Source organism: Coenobita brevimanus, chromosome 14, assembly GCF_032717465.1.
Source record: "Coenobita brevimanus isolate Jiangsu-jjx chromosome 14, ASM3271746v2, whole genome shotgun sequence".
NCBI lineage: Eukaryota > Metazoa > Arthropoda > Malacostraca > Decapoda > Coenobitidae > Coenobita > Coenobita brevimanus.
This window is the reverse complement of record NC_136967.1, coordinates 39,649,560-39,667,734: the sequence shown is the minus strand read 5'-3', so window position 1 is coordinate 39,667,734 and position 18,175 is coordinate 39,649,560. Positions and strand designations below refer to the sequence as shown.

Genomic DNA, 18,175 nt, shown 5'->3' with positions numbered 1-18,175 from the left:
CTTTTGTTGAGTTGGAGGACTCTGAAGAAGGCAAAGAAAACATAGACTCTGATCCCGAACCATCCACGTCAACTACCACATTCTCACCCAAACAACAATGATCGTAATCTCATGCACCTGTCATAACTCTGGAGTTGCCTAATGCTCTGGACCACATGAAGTGCAGCAGCCACAATGCTGTCCACATCTCAGCTACTGCAGCATCTGTGTATGGCAAGGATCCTTCTTTTATGGCTTTGAACCAGCAGGGCATCCATGGGGGGACAAATCAAGGCCTGTAGCAAGCAGGCAGAAGTTCTGTGCTCATCCATCAAGCCTGGTGTTCCTCTCACTATTCACTGAGACAATAGGTTGATTGCTGATGAACCTGGCCAAAAAATTTTCGAATATTTACCCATCCTGGTATCTGGAGAAGGAATTGGGAAGCTGTTGAACGTCACAAAACTGCGATCAGGAACAGGAACTGCCATGGTGAAGGTGATCTTTGCTACCCTGCAAGAATGGGACCTGGTGGATTCGGTGACAAACATGACCTTCTACACAACTGCTAGCAACACCGGAATCTGCTAGCAACACCAGAATTCGCTCTGGGGCCTGCACTCCCCTGCATTCAACTGCAGGAAGCACATCAGTGAGATCTGCATCCAGAAAGTCTTCACAGTCTGCACTAGCATCATCACATTAGGGCCAGACATCCCTCTCTTCAAGCATTTCAATCAGGACTGGACCTTCACTTTAGCTAATCGCTTGAAGCTGCACGCCAACCTTCCTACCCATTCTGCAACAAGGTCATCACCTCCCATCCTCACCTCACCACCCAACAGCCACAGGAAGATTACTGGGGGTTGCTCGAGCTCATGGTGATCATCCATATTTCGCATCCTGGCACCTACCACCTTGCCCGTTGGATTGCCAAAATCATCTACTCAGCCAAGATTTGCCTCTTTCACCGGCAGTTCAAGCTCACTGCGAGAACTTGCCACACTCGAGTGGTCTGTCATATTTGCCATCATGATTTATGTCCCATGCTGGTTCACAGCAGCAGTTGCTGCTTTTGGTTCTCAGAAGGGCTTCAAGTTTTTCAAGATGTCCTGGACTACAGTTACTTGGACTTCTCATCCACTGCTGCAAAGGCCTTCAATCCTCATCTCTGGTACCTCTCTGAGGAGCTGGTTAGCCAGGCATTCTTCGACGAGTCCCTCAACTCTGAAAGGGCCATGGTCACACCTCTGGAGAACAAGGAAGGCAATGAGCCTCAGAAGAGAAGGACTCTGGAGCTGTTTGTGGCTGTCATTCGAGTGAAGAACCTCCCTGATTTCGTATCAAGCACCACTCGCTGCCTTCCTTTTTTTCCCTGGCTCCTCCAATGAATTCTTTGACGTCAACCCATCCAATTGGGTTGAACAAGATGACTATAAGAAAGCCAAGCAATGCCTTCTGTCGCTGAAGGTCACGAACAATGTGCTGAGCGAAGATTTGCACTCCTGTCATTACCAAAGATGAGGAGCAGCAGCAGTTCTGTTCCAGGTTATAGAGGCTCATTGTCAGTGATTCCCAGACACTCAAAAGGCAACCGTGACCTCTCAAACTAGGCAACAATAAGTGGGGGATCAGTTCCCATGACATCCCCCCAACGAGGGGTAAATACTTACACTGTAAGGGGGACTTAGGTGTGCCAGTGGGGTATTCAGCCCAGATGGCACAGAGTGTGAACTACTGGGTCCCTGGGGCAGCAGTAGATACTACAGTATAAGACTTAAATTTTGCCAAGTGAGTTTTTGTACCAAGAGGAACAAAAGTGTGGGGTGGCCCATAAAAAATCTACAGCTTCAAAAATAAGGACTACCCCCTAATATATATATATATATATATATATATATATATATATATATATATATATATATATATATATATATATATATATATATATATATCCCATTGGCTCCCAGATTTCCTGTGTGAGCGATTGTGCTGGCAGGGTACTAAGTGTAGCCTACCACCCTCCGCCTATCGGCTCATAGTCGCGACGAGTATAGGTACCTACCCCTGGGGTTCCCTACTTTATTAACTTTTGAAACTGCCCAGTTCTGTCCTGTATTGAGGACACTGGTCTGAAATAGGTTAAAGAAACTGATAAATTTGCCAGTCATTAACCCATTGGCTCCCAGAGTTCCTGGACGAGGAATTGTGCCGGCAGGGTACTAAGTGTACCGCCCTCCACCTATTGGCTCACAGTCGTGAACCTCATAGATCCCTAGCCGGGGGTTCCCTACTTTATTAACTTTTGAAATTTCCCAGTTCTGTCGTATATTGAGGACACTGGGCTCAAATGGGTTAAATATCAAGAGACAAGTTATCACTTTAAGTTATTGTTAATAACATCAACAGATACTACATTATAGTGCCCTGAATGAAGATTGATTATGAACATACATACACATATCCGACAGCAAATTTAAGGCTAACATTAATTCATGTTGCTATATTTAAAAAACGATTTTTCAGTACCAAGTTTGGTACAGTTTGCTTATGAATAATACCAGATGACAAATCTATAGACAGTCCACCGGCATTTGGTGGGCACCAAACGCATACTTGTCCGAACCTCGTCTGACACAAACACAACAAGGAGTAACGAGAAGCACTTGGAATACCTCATAAATGTACTGTTTCACTACTCGATATAATGCAGTTCACTATAGCTAGCTGCTACTAAAAACATAAGGAACACTGCACTGTTGCAAACCTCAGCCTGACCAAGCACATACTCCCCACCTCCTGCACACCTAACCAAGTGCATAAGGCCCCCCCCCCCATTCTATTCTTTTAATGCTGGCCATAAGGAGAACGTCTCGAGGACACGTAACCTGGGCCATTCAGATCCCTTACGTAGGTTGCATTGAAAATCTCAAGGAAAAAAAAAAAGCATTCTACCTATCAAATGGCACCAGTTCACAATAAAACACATAACTATGTCATTTCATGACTCTGTACTGAATACTTTCTGCATTCTGGCCTGGAAACGAATAATCTAAGATTCCTTGTGGAGGCTGTTTTGAAGACCGAAAAAAAATACTTTTTCATTACTTAAAAAAAAACAAAAAAATTAAGACACAGCCTTCTACCTATCATAAGGCACTAGTTCACTTTATGACACATACGAGTAACTATGTGAAATTTCATGACTCTATAGTGGATACATTCTGAGTTCTAGTCCGGAAACAATATTTCTATGCTCGGTCAGCCACACTACCGCCCATCTCTATAGACGGACACCAGTGATAACGACACCCTCCTCTCACTTTGACAGGTGGAGGGTAAAAAACATCTTTCCTCCGTCTTTTTCGTCAGTTAACCACCTTCTTGTCATCTTCTGCCTGGAGAGTTAAACATGAATCCTTCTTCATCCTCATCTCTATGACCCTTCTTTTCATCCTCATACCTAGCTCCTTTCCAGCTAACATTTCCCCTTTCCCAACTAATTATTCTTCAGTTTCTTTCTACATTATTCACTCCTATCCTTATTGTATGTGCATTTGCTCTTTCCTCAGAAACACATCTTTACCTTTACGTACCAGTATTACAGTATATATATATATATATATATATATATATATATATATCATCTAATCCTGTGTTGCCTCATGAGGAGCGTAGCAGTCCAGGGCTAGGCAAGTTGGTCCAGACATTTAAGATGAGAGTGACTAGCCTTACTGATCTCTGAGTGGCATTACCCGAGCAAAAAAAAACAGCCACCCCTTGGAAATAAACCTGCACCGGTTCAGTTCGATTGGAGTGCCATAATTACCCACTAAATCACCAGGTGCCATCATTTGGTTATATAGTTACAATCCAGCGTAGTAGATGATTTCCTGGCGCCCAGGAAACCATTTGGCTTGTCACCCAATGTAGAGTCACCCGGAGACAGGAGGAAGAGGAAAGAAAAAGGAAAGAAAAACATAAGAGGAAGGAAGGACAGAAGGACGAGAGGAAAGGGCAGCCACCCGAAATCATCACTACGTCGAGTGAGTGGATGGTGACATCCCCAACTACCACAATAAATATATATATATATATATATATATATATATATATATATATATATATATATATACATACAGTATATACAAACAACATATAATATTGATATATAGGTAGATAATAACAATATATAATATATATGTATACATATATCTATATCTTTCTATATTGATAGATAAATGTATAGACTGATGGGTAGATAAACAGATAGATTTATTTATATGTACACCCGAAAACACTATTTCCTCCCCCCCCCCTCCTAGTAACCGGAGTCGTGGCCAGTGACGACAGGGCGATCGAACACTCCACACTCATCTCCTATACCCCAACCCCAGTGAAAACGTTGTTGGATAGATGTGGAACGGCCAAGGCTGGTGATGTTGCAATGTGTCAAGATTATTTCAACAGGCAACCAGAACCAGTAGGGGTAAGTGTATACAGGCATTTAATGAGTAAAAGTGGGCTCTTATCCACGCATAATTGTATGGATATGAGAAAGGCATTAAAGTGAAAGAAGACCTACAATGTATCATGTGTTATTTTGAAAAGAAAAATAATAGCTTTGAATAACGAAGGATATTGAGGAGAAAGGTGAAAGAATTTGGGAGTGAAAGTGATAAAACGTAAAAATACAGACGACATTTTTGAGAGTTGCAATTGCCCCTTCAATATAGTTTGGGGAACGAATAATTGTTTATAGTGTCGGGGCAACAACCAGGTTCTCCCTTTGGCTAGAACCTGGTCTGCAGGGGAGTTTATCGTTTTGAAAAGTTTCGTGTTCATAGGTAAATTTTATATAGATATGCCCCATGGCCTTCCCTTCTCCTGTTGAGGGGCAGGGATAATTTCATCCTATCTAAAAACATGTTATGGGTGAAGCTCAACTCTGTGAAAAATTTCATGTTCCCAAGTTTTAAAAAATGACATGTGCATCCCAACCTTGTCTGGGAAGCCCAAGAACCACTCTTTCCTCAGAGGGGTGTGAACCTCAGAGGTCCCACTCTGTCTAAAACTTGACCAGATTAAGGGCCAACCACTGTGCAATAATTTGCTTTCCTAACCCCGCTCCCCTCCATAAAGCTTGAAAGTCATCCTTCAAAAAGATACAGTAACTTAGTAAACGAGTGACTGAGCAAGTGACACAGTTAATGAAAAGCGTCAAATCTGACCACACCTGTTGGTTCAGCAAAAACATGGAGGATGAGACTGAGAGCATACTAAGAACTGGTAGAGAAAAACGGAGCAGATGGAAGAATATTTTGAGTAGTTCATGAATGGATAAAGTAAAAAAAGAAAAAAAGTATAGACATGATCGGATTTGGTGGTGTGCGCATTAATTGTGAGATGTTCAGGAATAAAACAGTGACAGAAGTGAAGACTTTTGAAAGTGCTGAAGAGCTAGAAGGCAGCAGGAATCGTTGAAATAGGTACAGATGTGATAAACTGGGGTGAAAAATGAAGTAATTAATAGTCGGAAGTAGGCCTCAAAGCTTGGATGAGAGGAGTTGTACCATTGAAATGAAGAAAAATATGATCTAAAAATAAAGGTGATCGAAAAGTAAGCGAAAAAATATTTTAATATAAAATAACATAGTGAGTGTTGTAGGAAAGGTAAGTGGAAGAATCAAACTGAACGTAAGGAATATATCAAAATGTCTGATAAATGGAGAAGAAGGTGAATTTAGGAATGATATGGTACTTTTCTATTCTTGTATTCATTGTTTTTTCCTCATCCTTTTTTTTTTTGTTCATTACGTTTGTTATAACTTCATAACATTATTTTTGTATATATCTTTTGCACTGCTGTAACAGTTTTTATATTTTTCTGTCTTTCATTGTTATAACTTACATCCCATTGATAATTCTTATTGATGCATATTTACTGTCTACCAACTTTTTTACTTTTGTCCCTAGTATATATCACACATTATTTACTTCGCTCTTCCTTGTTCATTTACCTTTTCATTCCTCCACCCCTCTTTCTAGGTATCTTCTATTACTTTATTCTCGTTAACTTCACTAGTTTCTCCTGTTTTATTCTATTCTTTATTCTTTTCTTCATTCGTTCTTTCTTTCAGTCATCCCCACGTTTCCCTTTCATCGCTCACAACAACTTAATGTTATTCTTTTTTCCCATATTTACTTCCCTGCAGTTTTCTTTGTTTTGTTCCTTTCCTTGTTCCCATCCTTGCAATTTTATTTCCCCTCAATCGTTCGTGCAATTTTTTTTTTTTTTCACTGTTTCCCTTCTCTCCCATTTTGCATCATTCTTTCTCTTTCATATATTCCCTTCAATTCATCTTCCCTCATTTGTTTCCATTTCTTCCATTCTTCACTTCATCCCTCCATTCTTTCTTCTTTTCCTTCTCCACACTCTTCCCCGTCTCTTTCATTCCTTCATTGCGCCACTGTTCCTGACGCTAGACCAGGTATAGTGTTTTGATCGACGTCAGCCTGTCTGATTGCTTGTCCCTGTCTGTTTGTGTCTGGCCTTGTCTATGTATGTTTGTTTCTATCTGTTTGTCTGTTCGTCTGTGTATGTCTGTCTATCTGTTTGTCTGTGTCTGTCTGTTTGTCTGTATCTGTCTTTCATCTGTGTCTGTCCGTCTGTGGTTGACTGTCTGTGACTGTCTGTCTGAGGCTATCTCCATGTGCCTGTCTGTGCATGTTTGTCTGTGTTTGCCTGTGACGGTCTGTGTCTTTCTGTGTCTGTTTGTGACTGTCTGTGTCTGTCTGTGTCTGTCTGTGTCTGCCTGTGACTGTCTGTGTCTGTCTGTGTCTGCCTGTGACTGTCTGTGCCTGTCTGTGTCTCAATGACTGTTTGTCTGGGTCTCTCTGTGTTTGTCTATGACAGTTTGTCTGTGTTTCTCTGTGTCTCTCTATGACAGTTTGTCTGTGTTTCTCTGTGTCTATGTCTCCCTGTGCTGTCTGTGACTGTCATCATCTGTTTGTCGGTGTCTCTCTGTGTCTTTTTATGACTGTTTGTGTTTCTCTTTGTCTATGTCTTTCTACGTCTGTCTATGTATCCCTGTGCCTGTCTGTCTGTGACTGTCTGTCATCATCTGTTTGTCTATGTTTACCTGTGTTTGTCTTCGTCTCTTTCTGTCTGTCAGTCTGTCTGTTTGTCTGTCTCTTTCTCTGTCTGTCTGTCTCTCTCTTTCTGTGTGTGTGTGTGTGTGTGTGTGTGTGTGTGTGTGTGTGTGTGTGTGTGTGTGTGTGTGTGTGTGTGTGTGTGTGTGTGTGTGTGTGTGTGTGTTCGTGTCTCTTTGTGTGTGTCTTAACAAAATTACTAAAACAATATCTATCTGATCTTGGCCAAACTTTTTAACCCATTAATTGCTATATATTAGTTACCCCCTTCCCCCAAGGCCGACCCCTGGACCAGTTTTTCGAATGTCAAAAAGGGATTGTTTTTTGTTCTAGAATTGAAGACAAGTGTCTGTACACATGCCAGTGAGGTTTGCAGATCCTAAACCCATCCTATGGTTCATTGCGATTCATCAAAAAATTAAGCATTGACTACTTCTTGCAGGTAAAGTCTAACCCAAATGAAGACAAATTTACCGACAATGTTAAATCACAATTTTTGATACCTAAACGTCTCATATTTGCTATAATGGTTGTAAATAGACAGAATAATGTATTATGAACTAATTCAATGTACAATATGTCTAATTCGATAAGAAGTATATTTCTATTATTTGAGGTTTATTTTGAAGGAATTGTTTGGGTAGTACAGTATGCATGGGAATAGAGGGGTGTGATTGTATTTCTGGACTGTTTCGAGATAAAAGGACATACGTCCAGACATGGTTGAAGAGTGTGATGTGCAGGTATTGACAGGTTGAGTGGTTGTCAGGCCTCAAACATGTGATTAACTGACAGGCTGAGTGCCTGGGATGGTTGAGAGGGTTCGTGTAAACATGTCAGACCACTATTTCCTTCCCCAAATATTTTGCAATTTTTATGATACGAGCTACATTGATGACAACGGCATTGGTAGGGAATTATGTCAATTGAAACCTTCGGCATAAGGCGTAATGGTAGATGGTCAGGCAGTGAGTAAAACTATTGTTGCTGGTGTATCACTTTCCTCTCTCAGCTCCCCTCCCCCTGTCTCTCTCCTCTTGACTGCATCTTTTCATTCCATCACTTTCCTTTCTCCCTCAGCTCCTTCTCGCTTCTTTCTCTTCAGTTCAATTCATCACACCCTACTCCTTAGCCATCTTAATTCTGTTCATTTCTTCATTCCAACTTTCTTCTATTTCTCTTTCATCACCTTGTCTCCTCCTTCCTATTTTTCTCTCATTTTTTTCTGTTATATAGTCAATTATATTTCTTCCTTTCCACTTTCTTTTCACCATTCCTTCTCTATATCATTCCATTGGCTTCCCCCCTTGCGCCCTTTAATTCCTTCTTTTCTTTTCTTTTTGTTCCTTATCTGTCTTCCATTATTCCCTTATTCTTCAACACCTCTTTACTTCTTTTCCCTCATTCCTGCGTGTTTTTCCCCTCTGGCACTTTTCTTTACATCACACTATCCGTCTTACCGTCTCTTCAATCTGTCATTTCATTTCTCTCATTTTTATTTCCATTTTTACTCTGTCTTCCTTTTTTCCACTCCTTCAACCATCTGATATCTACCCTTTTGTGTAGTACATTTTTCCTGCCTTTAACTCAGTATTTTATTCTTCCTTCCGTCCGTCTCTCAATGCCTAATTGTCTCCTTCCCTGCTGATCTAAACACCCTCCCTCTCATTCTCCCTCTCTTCTTCCCTCTCTCATGGTACCGCTCTTCTTTTGTGGTCGTCAATCAAAGGAAAAAATACTCCTGCTGACAATTCTCCCTCCTCCTCCTTTGTAGTTCGCACATCATCTCCTTTCATCTCTATCTGTCTGTCTGTCTGTCTCTGCCTCTGTCTCTGTCTCTCTGTCTCTGTCTCTGTCTCTCTCTCCTGTCGTCAGCTAGTGTGGTTGACTCGATGCTACAGGCATATTTGTACTTAAAACTGCTAAGGAATTATTTCCTATATGTCAGTTAGAATCTGATTTTGAACTCGTGAATATCAGATCGTCAGAGGGGACTGAATTAGGGCATTGACATGGGTGAAAATATAACACAGACTATGTTCTCGTGGTTTTCAAAATGAGAAGATCGGGCAATCTCTTCTACATAACTTGTTTCAAATGAGAAAAGAAAATCAGGAAAATTTGTTTAAATATGCAAAAATGGGCGAAATGAACCTACCGATACCGTTAGTTTCATGTCAAGTTAGAGATTCAAGGACAAGACTTGATAATAATAGTAACAAAAGGTTTGGCTAAAAACTGAAAAACAAAAGAATAAAGCCTAGAGGTCGCATTCCTAAAAGACCTTTAGATATTATGGTAGAGGAAATTATTGTTTCATTGTTAGATGATACTGAATTCCCTCATACTCTTTTCACATCATATTAACTTCATTTCACTCTGATGTGGTTGTGAAATGTGTGGTAGCGTTATAAAAGATGATAACATAACATCCTTTTACTTACAGATGAGCTCACAAAATTTATAGTACATGCCAAGTTCCATGGACAATCATGATACAGTGCACTTATAGATCTCACTGTAACCGTACATGTACATTTCCCCTCAGAAAACAATGGATTGTCGGAATTTTATTGTAGAAAAAGGTGCATATATATATATATATATATATATATATATATATATATATATATATATATATATATATATATATATATATTTTGTTTTACGCCAGGTATCCCCGAAGGGCTAAGGCGTTGCCCATGGGTAGAGGACTTTTGGACTGGAGCGTGTAGCATTTTATGACCGGATGCCCTTCCTGATGTCTACCAATGACCCTTGGGTGGATTCGATCCTCCGACCCTTCGGTCAGAGCGGAGTGCTCTAACCCACTGAGCCACGGCTGCTACATATATATAATATATAATATATACATATATACTATATATATATTACATATATATATTATATATATATATATATATATATTTTTAGCCTCTTCACTATGATGACATCGGGTATCTTTCTTTTGCTGTGACCCTGCTGAGGGGGGTCATCTTGACGTGGTGGCGGGGCCTGAAGCATGGCAGGCAGTGCCACCTACTCAGGAGGCCTGCCTACCTTTGTAGGGTTCGATATTATTCAGCCTCGTGGACCAAGCACCCCCTACATCACTGGTAGAGGAGGTCTGCTGGTGATGTTAGTCCCTGCCCATTTACCATCTGGGGCAGGACTGCGTCCTCCCCACGTGTTTGCCGTGCGTGGCATCCCGTAATGCTGGAAGACGGGAGTCCTGGAGGTTGAGTGATGCTCTACGATGCACACTGCAGCTAGCAGTACATCACTTTGGTCCCTTATTCTGGCTAGACGGGCCAGACCAGGTCAATCGGATGATCACGCATTGGCTAGGGTCAAGTGGGCACTGGGGGGCCTGGTGGCTCCTATCATCCTTGGGTCACCCTTGCCTAGGTCCCCCGGTGGTTACCTGCGTATACTCCCCTGGTACTCCTGAGGTCGCCTGTGGCGTATGACCCCTTGTTGGGCTCCATGGTGGGTGGGGAGAGAGAATGAAGTTTTTGTGTTTATTAATATGGATATCAGTAATGTGCCCCGACCTGCCTCTCTCCCAGACCTCATCACGTCTTCTCGGCCTTCACTTGTGGCCACTCTGGAACCTTTCCAGATTCCTTGTGGCTCCATTGGGGATTTGACCTCCCCTGCTATACCTTCCTGGTCCGGTGGCTCCCATATAAGGAGTCGCAGGTGAGGGTCAAGGAGTATGCCCGGCCCTCAGGGCCCACATGGGCGAAATTTGGATTATTTTGAAGTTGCTCCTCCTCCTGAACCTTTTGTAAAGTTCGTTGTAGTTCGTGGCCATGTTGCGGTGGACCTCAGAAGGTGCGATATTTTTTGTACACATCGAGAACTTGTTGCTGCTTGTGGTGTGGACCCTAAAGTGGTTCCACAGGCTGATCGCAGTTTTTTGGTGGAAGTGTCTGACCCTCCTCAGAGTGCAGCTGTTCTATCTTTGTCCATGCTTTCTAGTCAATCTATTACATATTCCCCCCATGCTTCATTGAATCATTCACGTGGTGTTGTATATGCTAATGAATTGTTGATTTATGATGAGGCACGCTTTGTTGAAGAGTTGTCAGCCCAGAATGTATTGAAGGTTGAGAGGATTAAAGAGAAGATGAATGGTGACCTTGTGCCAACTCCATCCTTGATTGTGACTTTTGATTCATTGAACCTCCCTGCTGTTCTTAACACTGCATGGTACCAGTACAGAGTTAGGCCCTATGTCTCTATGCCTCGTAGATGTTTCCACTGTCAGTGGTTGGGTCATGGTCGAACTTGTAGGCGCCTTGCCCTGGCCCTTCTACCAGTCTGTGTTGTGTTGTTTAGATGTTCATGAGGGTGTGGAATACCCTGGCCCGGTATCCTGTGTCAACTATCGTGGTGAGCACACTGCTTCTTCTAAATCTTGTGATCGTTACAAAATAGAACATAAAATTCTGTCTCTCAGAGCCATGGAGAGGCTGAGTTTTACTGAAGCTAAGGACAATGTCAAGTCTATGTATGTTCGCTCAGGTGTGTCCTTTGCTTCTATTCTTCCTAGGTCAAAACCTGCTGTGCACCATCGTGGGGTTCCTGCTCCACATTCTGACCTTCCTCCTCCTCCCTTGTCAGATACTGGACGTCCTACTCCTCCTCATGGTCTCCCAAGGGCTCCGGTACCTTTGCAGTCTGCATCTCGTCCGGCTACTGCTCATGTACCAGCTGCTACTCCTGTACCATGTGCTACTCCTGTACCAGCTGCTACTACTGTACCAGCTGACACTCCTGTATCGGCTGCTACTCCCATACCGACTGCTGCTCCTGTACCATCTGCTTGCTCTGCTACTGGTGTTCAGTCTTCTTTACAGTGTGCCACTACAGTTTCTAGTGCTTCAAGTTCTGGTGTAGAGATGCAGGTTGCATCTGCCAACCTCAAACAGGTGAGGAGTGAGGAGTCTTTGGGTGACTCCCCTCCTTCTAAAGTTCAAACTTCTGTACTGCATGAGGATTCTGAGGGGCTCTTTGCTCGACAACCCAGCTAGTGGTGGCGTTTAAGTCAGTGAGTGTTCTTGATGGCCCTTCCAGGATTCCTGTCCCTGCCTCTTGCTCGGGTGTGGCGGGGCCTGGGTCTTTAGATACTCAAAGAGCTTGGTCGCTTGCTCCCTCTGATCCGTCACCCAGCAGCCAACCTTTGGTTGTTTTGGTTGGGGAGGGTTCGCTTGGCCACGAGGTGCCAGCTGGACCCCCAGGTGGGTTGTGGATGGGGTGAGTGGGTCTCCCAGGAAGGTTTCTGTGCCTAGGGTTCATTCTGGTGATGGACGGGACGTGTCTCGGGTAAGGGTACCTCCACCCACGGAAACTCTAAATCTTCATTGCCTTCTTCGTTGGCGAGGCAGATCTCCATGCCAAGGAAGAAGGGCTTTCAGTTGCTACATAGCCTTTGTGTTTCTAAATCAGTATGGCTCAATCGGTACCAATCTGTCTTCAGTGGAATTGTAGAGGTGCCATGGCAAATTGAGACGAATTGCAGTTATTACTCTCTGCTCTGAGCTCGCTGTGTGTCTGTCTCCAGGAGACAATGGTGGGGGGATGGACCATTTCCTTCTGTCAGGGGGTATGAGGTCTTCCATGCATCTCCTCCTAGTGGTCACAGCGGTGGATGTGCCATTTTGTGCTGATCTGATGTCCCCTTTATTTCTTTTGCATTACAGTCTCCACTTCAAGTTCTAGTGGTACAGATGCACATTGGGAGGTGCTATACCTTCTGTTGTCTGTACCTTCCACCTTCCATTCCTGTTATGTGTGCTGATCTGAAGACCCTTATCAGTCAACTTTCACCCCCTTTTCTACTCCTTGGTGACCTTAATGGCTGCCATCCTTTGTGGGGTGACTCCTGGGCCTGACGACATTCCATACGCAATGCTACATCATCAGCTGACTGATTCAATTAAGTTTTTATTGGACCTTTTTAGCAGGGTTTGAAGTGAGGGTTCTAATCCCAAGAGTTGGAAGTTGGGTATTGTCCTTCCCATTCCAAAGCCTGGTAAGGACCATTCCCATATCTCCAACTATCGCCCTATTAGTTTGACATCATGCATGTGCAAACTATTTGAAAAGATAGTCAATGTCAGGCTTGTGTGGTTTCTGGAGAAGGGTTGCTTTCTCTCTCCTTCAGAGTGGCTTCCGAAAATTACAGTGCTCTACTGACAACCTTATCAGGCTCGAGGATCAATCTGTGAAGCTTTTGCCTCTAAGCAACATCTGATGGCTATGTTCTTTGACCTTGAGAAGGTTTATGACACTGCCTGGCACCACGGCATCCTCCAACAATTTCATGCCTTTGGTTAACGTGGTTGCCTGCTTGTATTCCTTAGAGACTTCTTAACTGATCATGTGTTTCGGGTCCGTGTGGGTTCTACCCTCTCTGTGCCACTGTTCCAGGAGGAAGGTGTCCCACAGGGGAGTGTCTTAAGTGTTTCCCTATTTGCGGTGGCCATCTATGGTATTCTCAACATTGTGCCTACCGGGGTATCCTCATCCCTTTATGTGGATGACTTAGCTATATGGTTTTCTGGCTTTCGCATGTCTGCTATTGAGCGGCATATGCAACTTGCCTTCGACAAGATTTCTGCCTGGGCCACTTCCAAGGGTTTTCGGTTTTCCCCTTCTAAGACTGTGGCTATGCACTTTTGTAGGATGAGAGGAGTACACCCAGACCCTGACCTCCAGCTTTGTGGCAGGAGATTCTGTTGTGTGGAAGAGACGAAATTCTTGGGCCTGACGTTTGACTGCCGTTTGACTTGGGTTTCACACTTGGCAAATCTTAAAGCATCATGTATGAAGGCTCTTAATCTCTTGACCGTTCTATCCCATACCTCTTGGGGTGCTGATCGGAGGAGACTCTTGCATTTGTTTCAGGTTTTTGTAACCTCCAAGCTGTCATATGGCTGCGAGGTCTACTCCTCTGCAACAGAATCCAGACTAAAAACTCTAGATGCTGTCTATCACGCTGGTCTTCGTCTTGCAACCAGTGCTTTTCGGTCATCTCCAATTCCCAGCTTGTTGGTGGAAACTGGTGTGCCTCCCTTGGATCTACTGTGACAGTCTGTTGCAGCACGGTGCAGGCTCCAGATTCGTTGCCTTCAAGACTCACTTGTCTGTGAGTGTGTGATGCAGCAGTCTTGTTTTTTGTATTATAGTAGACACCCTTGCATGCCTCTCCTGTTTGGCTATAGGGTTCGGGATATCATGAAGGGGTTTGGTTTTTCGACAGTACCTGTCAGTCCTGTTCAGATCCCGAGGCTTGCGTCATGGATCTTTCCCAAGGTAACCTTCTGCAGGTTTTCTGCAGACTCAAAGGATTCTGTTGCTCCTCAATGTCTTTTACAATTATTTTTAGAACATTCTTCTAGTCATGGTGGATCTGTGCCTGTGTATACTGATGGCTCTAAATCCGCCTCTGGTGTTGGTTTTGGAGTGGTATTTCCCAATTTTAGCCATGGAGGTGGTCTTCCTTTGGCTGCCACGGTTTTTACTGCAGAGTTATCAGCTATCGTTTTAGCCCTGAAGTTGGTATTTGTTCACCAAGGCAATTATTATACTGTTTTTAGTGACTCTCAAGGGGCACTTTTGGCCCTGGACTCTTTTAGCTCTTCCCACCCTATAGTTTTAGCTATTTTGGAATGGCTGTTCCTCGTTTGTCATCGGGAGAAGGGAGGGATTTCTGCTGGGTTCCCGCACATGTTGGTGTCATAGGTAATGAAAGGGTAGATGCACTAGCTAAGGCTGCTGCTTTGCGACCTGTACTTGCTCCTTGTCCTCTACCTGCTACTGATTTACACGCTTCACTCTTGTCTGCTGTTTGTGCTTGTTGGCAGATGCGGTGGGATAGCATTCCTTTCAGCAAGCTAAAGGAAGTCACCAAGTTTGTCTCTAAGAGAGTTTGTTTTACAATGCCTCGTAAGTTAGAAACTGTTCCGGCTCGCCTTTGCATTGGACATACAGGTAACGGCCTATGGAACACGTCCATTTACATATTAGTGGTGAAATATACTGTGTATCTCATAAAAATGATAGATTTGGTTGAGTGTAATGTGGAAAGAAAATGAGTTCATGTGTGGAGGTGTGCAGCCATTCTGTGATGACTGTTTAGTTCCCATTACTGTCAGGCATTTTCTGGTTGAGTGTCCCAGTTTGGGCAACGTACGTCGGAGGCTGCTGTTGAGGCACCGAGGGGAGGATGGTGTTTACTGTCTCTCTTCGATGCTTGGGGGAGAGCCTGGTAACCCTGGGGACGATGTGTTTTTATTTCTGAAGGAGGCTGGCCTCCTTCACCTTTTATGATTACATTGTTTTTACTTTGATGTCTAGTTTTTAATATGGAGTTTTGCTTTTTAATGTTTTTATGTTTCTACTTCTTATATTTTTGCTTAAACGGCACCATATGACGTTGTTGCGGTGCCATACGTTCTATCAGTCAGTCAATCAATCTTTTGTTGTGATCTGACAGTTTTATTCACGAAGAGGTATTCCAAAATCAGAAGCACAGCTTTCATCGATCCCTTTTGTAGTCATTTTTTCCTGTATTTTTTTTTTCTTCTACTACAAGACTCTGCTCAAATCAAGTAAGATCTCTCGGAATGGAGAGGTTATAGACTAGAGATGTATGCGACATCCGCATCTACATCCGCATCCTTGCAACATCTGCAAAAAAAAAAAAAAAAAATCGCACTCGCTTCCACATTCGCAGTTTCATTGAAGTCAACATCCAGATCCACATCCGATCATACATCTAGGCTACATCTGCATTCGCGTCCTCACTTGCGGTACGAGAATATTGTGGATGTATGAAATTATGTTGTTATACAATTTTTGTCACTAAAACTGAACAAAAAAGCAATTCGCTATAATCTCTCTCTCTCTCTCTCTCTCTCTCTCTCTCTCTCTCTCTCTCTCTCTCTCTCTCTCACACACACACACACACACACACACACACACACACACATACACAAGACGTGAAGACCCTTGGTAAATTACCGTATCCGAAAGTTTGTTTTCTCAATTTATATGCGTAATTGTTTTATTTCTGAGGCATGTAAATCAAAATTTGATAACTGGCAATAGTCACTGCCAGTAAGTGACAAAGTGCTGTGATTGCAGAGCAGTTGTGAGTTATGAGTAGTGGCTTCTGCTTCCCTGTACTCTAACACATATGCTGAAATTTAACATACTGATATACATATCAGTATCTATATCTATATATATCGACCCATCTGAATATATATAGATAGATAGATAGACATAGATAATTTCAAGCACAAGGAAGCGTCAGTTGTTTCCACGGGAATATTGAATCTCCCTCTTCACCATCAGAGCTCTTGCCAAACCGTGTCATACCGCAGTTGCCAATTACCGCATATTTAGTCATTCAGTTCTCGTTTGTAGTCCAGCAATGGTTGAGTCACGCCCAACCACCTCCCACGCTGCTGGCGACTTATCTCTGCCCTCACTCCCACCCAAGAGGGGTAAAATACAAAAAGACGTGGGTGATGAAGAGTTCGAGCTCAGAAACACTTGAGCTGACGACAAAAAATCAACTTATTATTAAAATAAAGTCAGAAAAAATTCCTTAAGGAAGATAATCGGGTTGATAAAAATTAGCGTAGCGGGGGTTAAAGAAGTGCTTAGCTTCATGCGACTGGAATCATTTGCCAATTATTTTATTCCCATTGTCTCTAGTATAATTCGAGTGATCAACTGTGAAGTATTTATCGACAGCCATGCTGTCGTGTCCTCTGATTTCAAATACTTGAATTAAATCTCCTCGTAATCTGCTTTTAGTTAGGGTAAAGAGATTCAGGGCTTGTAAACGCTCATTGTATGATTTGTTTCTCAATCTAGGTATTATTTTGGTTACCCTTCATTGAGCCCTTTCATGTTTCTCTAGATCTTTTTTGTAATTAAGCTACCAGAACTGGACACAATACTCTTAGGGTCGATGAATTAGTGAATTATGTAAGGTGAGGATGATATTATCTGATTTATATCCGAATGCACTACTAATGAATCTGATTAATATGTTGGCTTTCTTGACAGTCTGCATACACAGTTTGCTTGGTTTAAATCATTTGTTATTATAATTCCTGAGTTTTTCATGACTGACATAATCTAGTTGAATATTGTTCATGGTTTAACTTGCTTTTCCATTTTTATTTCCAGTGTTTAGCACTTTGCATTTACGAATATTAAAATCCATCTGCCAGGTTTGGGCCCAGTTAAAGAGTCCATCGAGGTCACTATGTATTATCTGCCTCTGTAAAGATATGCCAGCTCTGTTACCAGTTTTAGTATTATCATCAAATTTAGCTACTTTACAAAGTAAACCCTCATCTATATCATTTATGTATATTAAAAGCAGAATAGGACCCAATACTGAGCCCTGTGGCACACCCCTAGTAACATCTTTCCAGTCATATTTTTTGCTATATATAACGAACCTCTGTTTACATTCTGCACACCAAACATCAATCATCTAGAGCGCATTTTCTGTGAACCTATGCACATTCAGTTGCCGAAGTAGTCCTTTATTTAAGGTGACCCGGTTCCCGCTTTTAGGCGGGACAGTCCCGCTTTTTTTTTTACGTCTGTCCCGCATTTTCAATTGTGACTAGAATGTCCCGCATTTTGAGCAAATTATCTTAAGTGTCCCGCTTTTAGAAAATTACTATTGCATTAGATATAACATGACCTTCTTTTAGGAGATTAGGATTAAGTAAAAAAATTATGCTTAATCCTAACCAAATGAAATACCAAGTTAATATAAAACCTGTAATACTCACTAGTTGGCAACTTTGGTCGGCCCATTCACTGTTCCGTACGGTATGTTCGGAGTTCGTTTGCTTGAGACGTTGGTGTCTGATTAGCAGCCTCAGGGTGTGGTGTAGCGCAGCAGCGGTCGCTGTGACTCGCATATATATATATATATATATATATATATATATACCCTGGGGGTAGGGAGGCTTTCAAGAATACTCCCCCAGTATCCCTG

The 18,175-nt window shown here is 42.5% G+C and overlaps 1 protein-coding gene across 1 annotated transcript in view; it reads right to left on the bottom strand.

The window, feature by feature from the left end:
• LOC145390370 (uncharacterized) overlaps nt 1-881 on the bottom strand; it is a 93,193-nt gene extending 92,312 nt beyond the window's left edge. The window contains exon 1 of the mRNA XM_080265318.1: nt 774-881. Within this exon, the coding sequence (XP_080121444.1) occupies nt 774-881 (108 nt within the window). The remainder of the gene's footprint in view (nt 1-773) is intronic.
• Nucleotides 882-18,175: the final 17,294 nt, after the last annotated feature.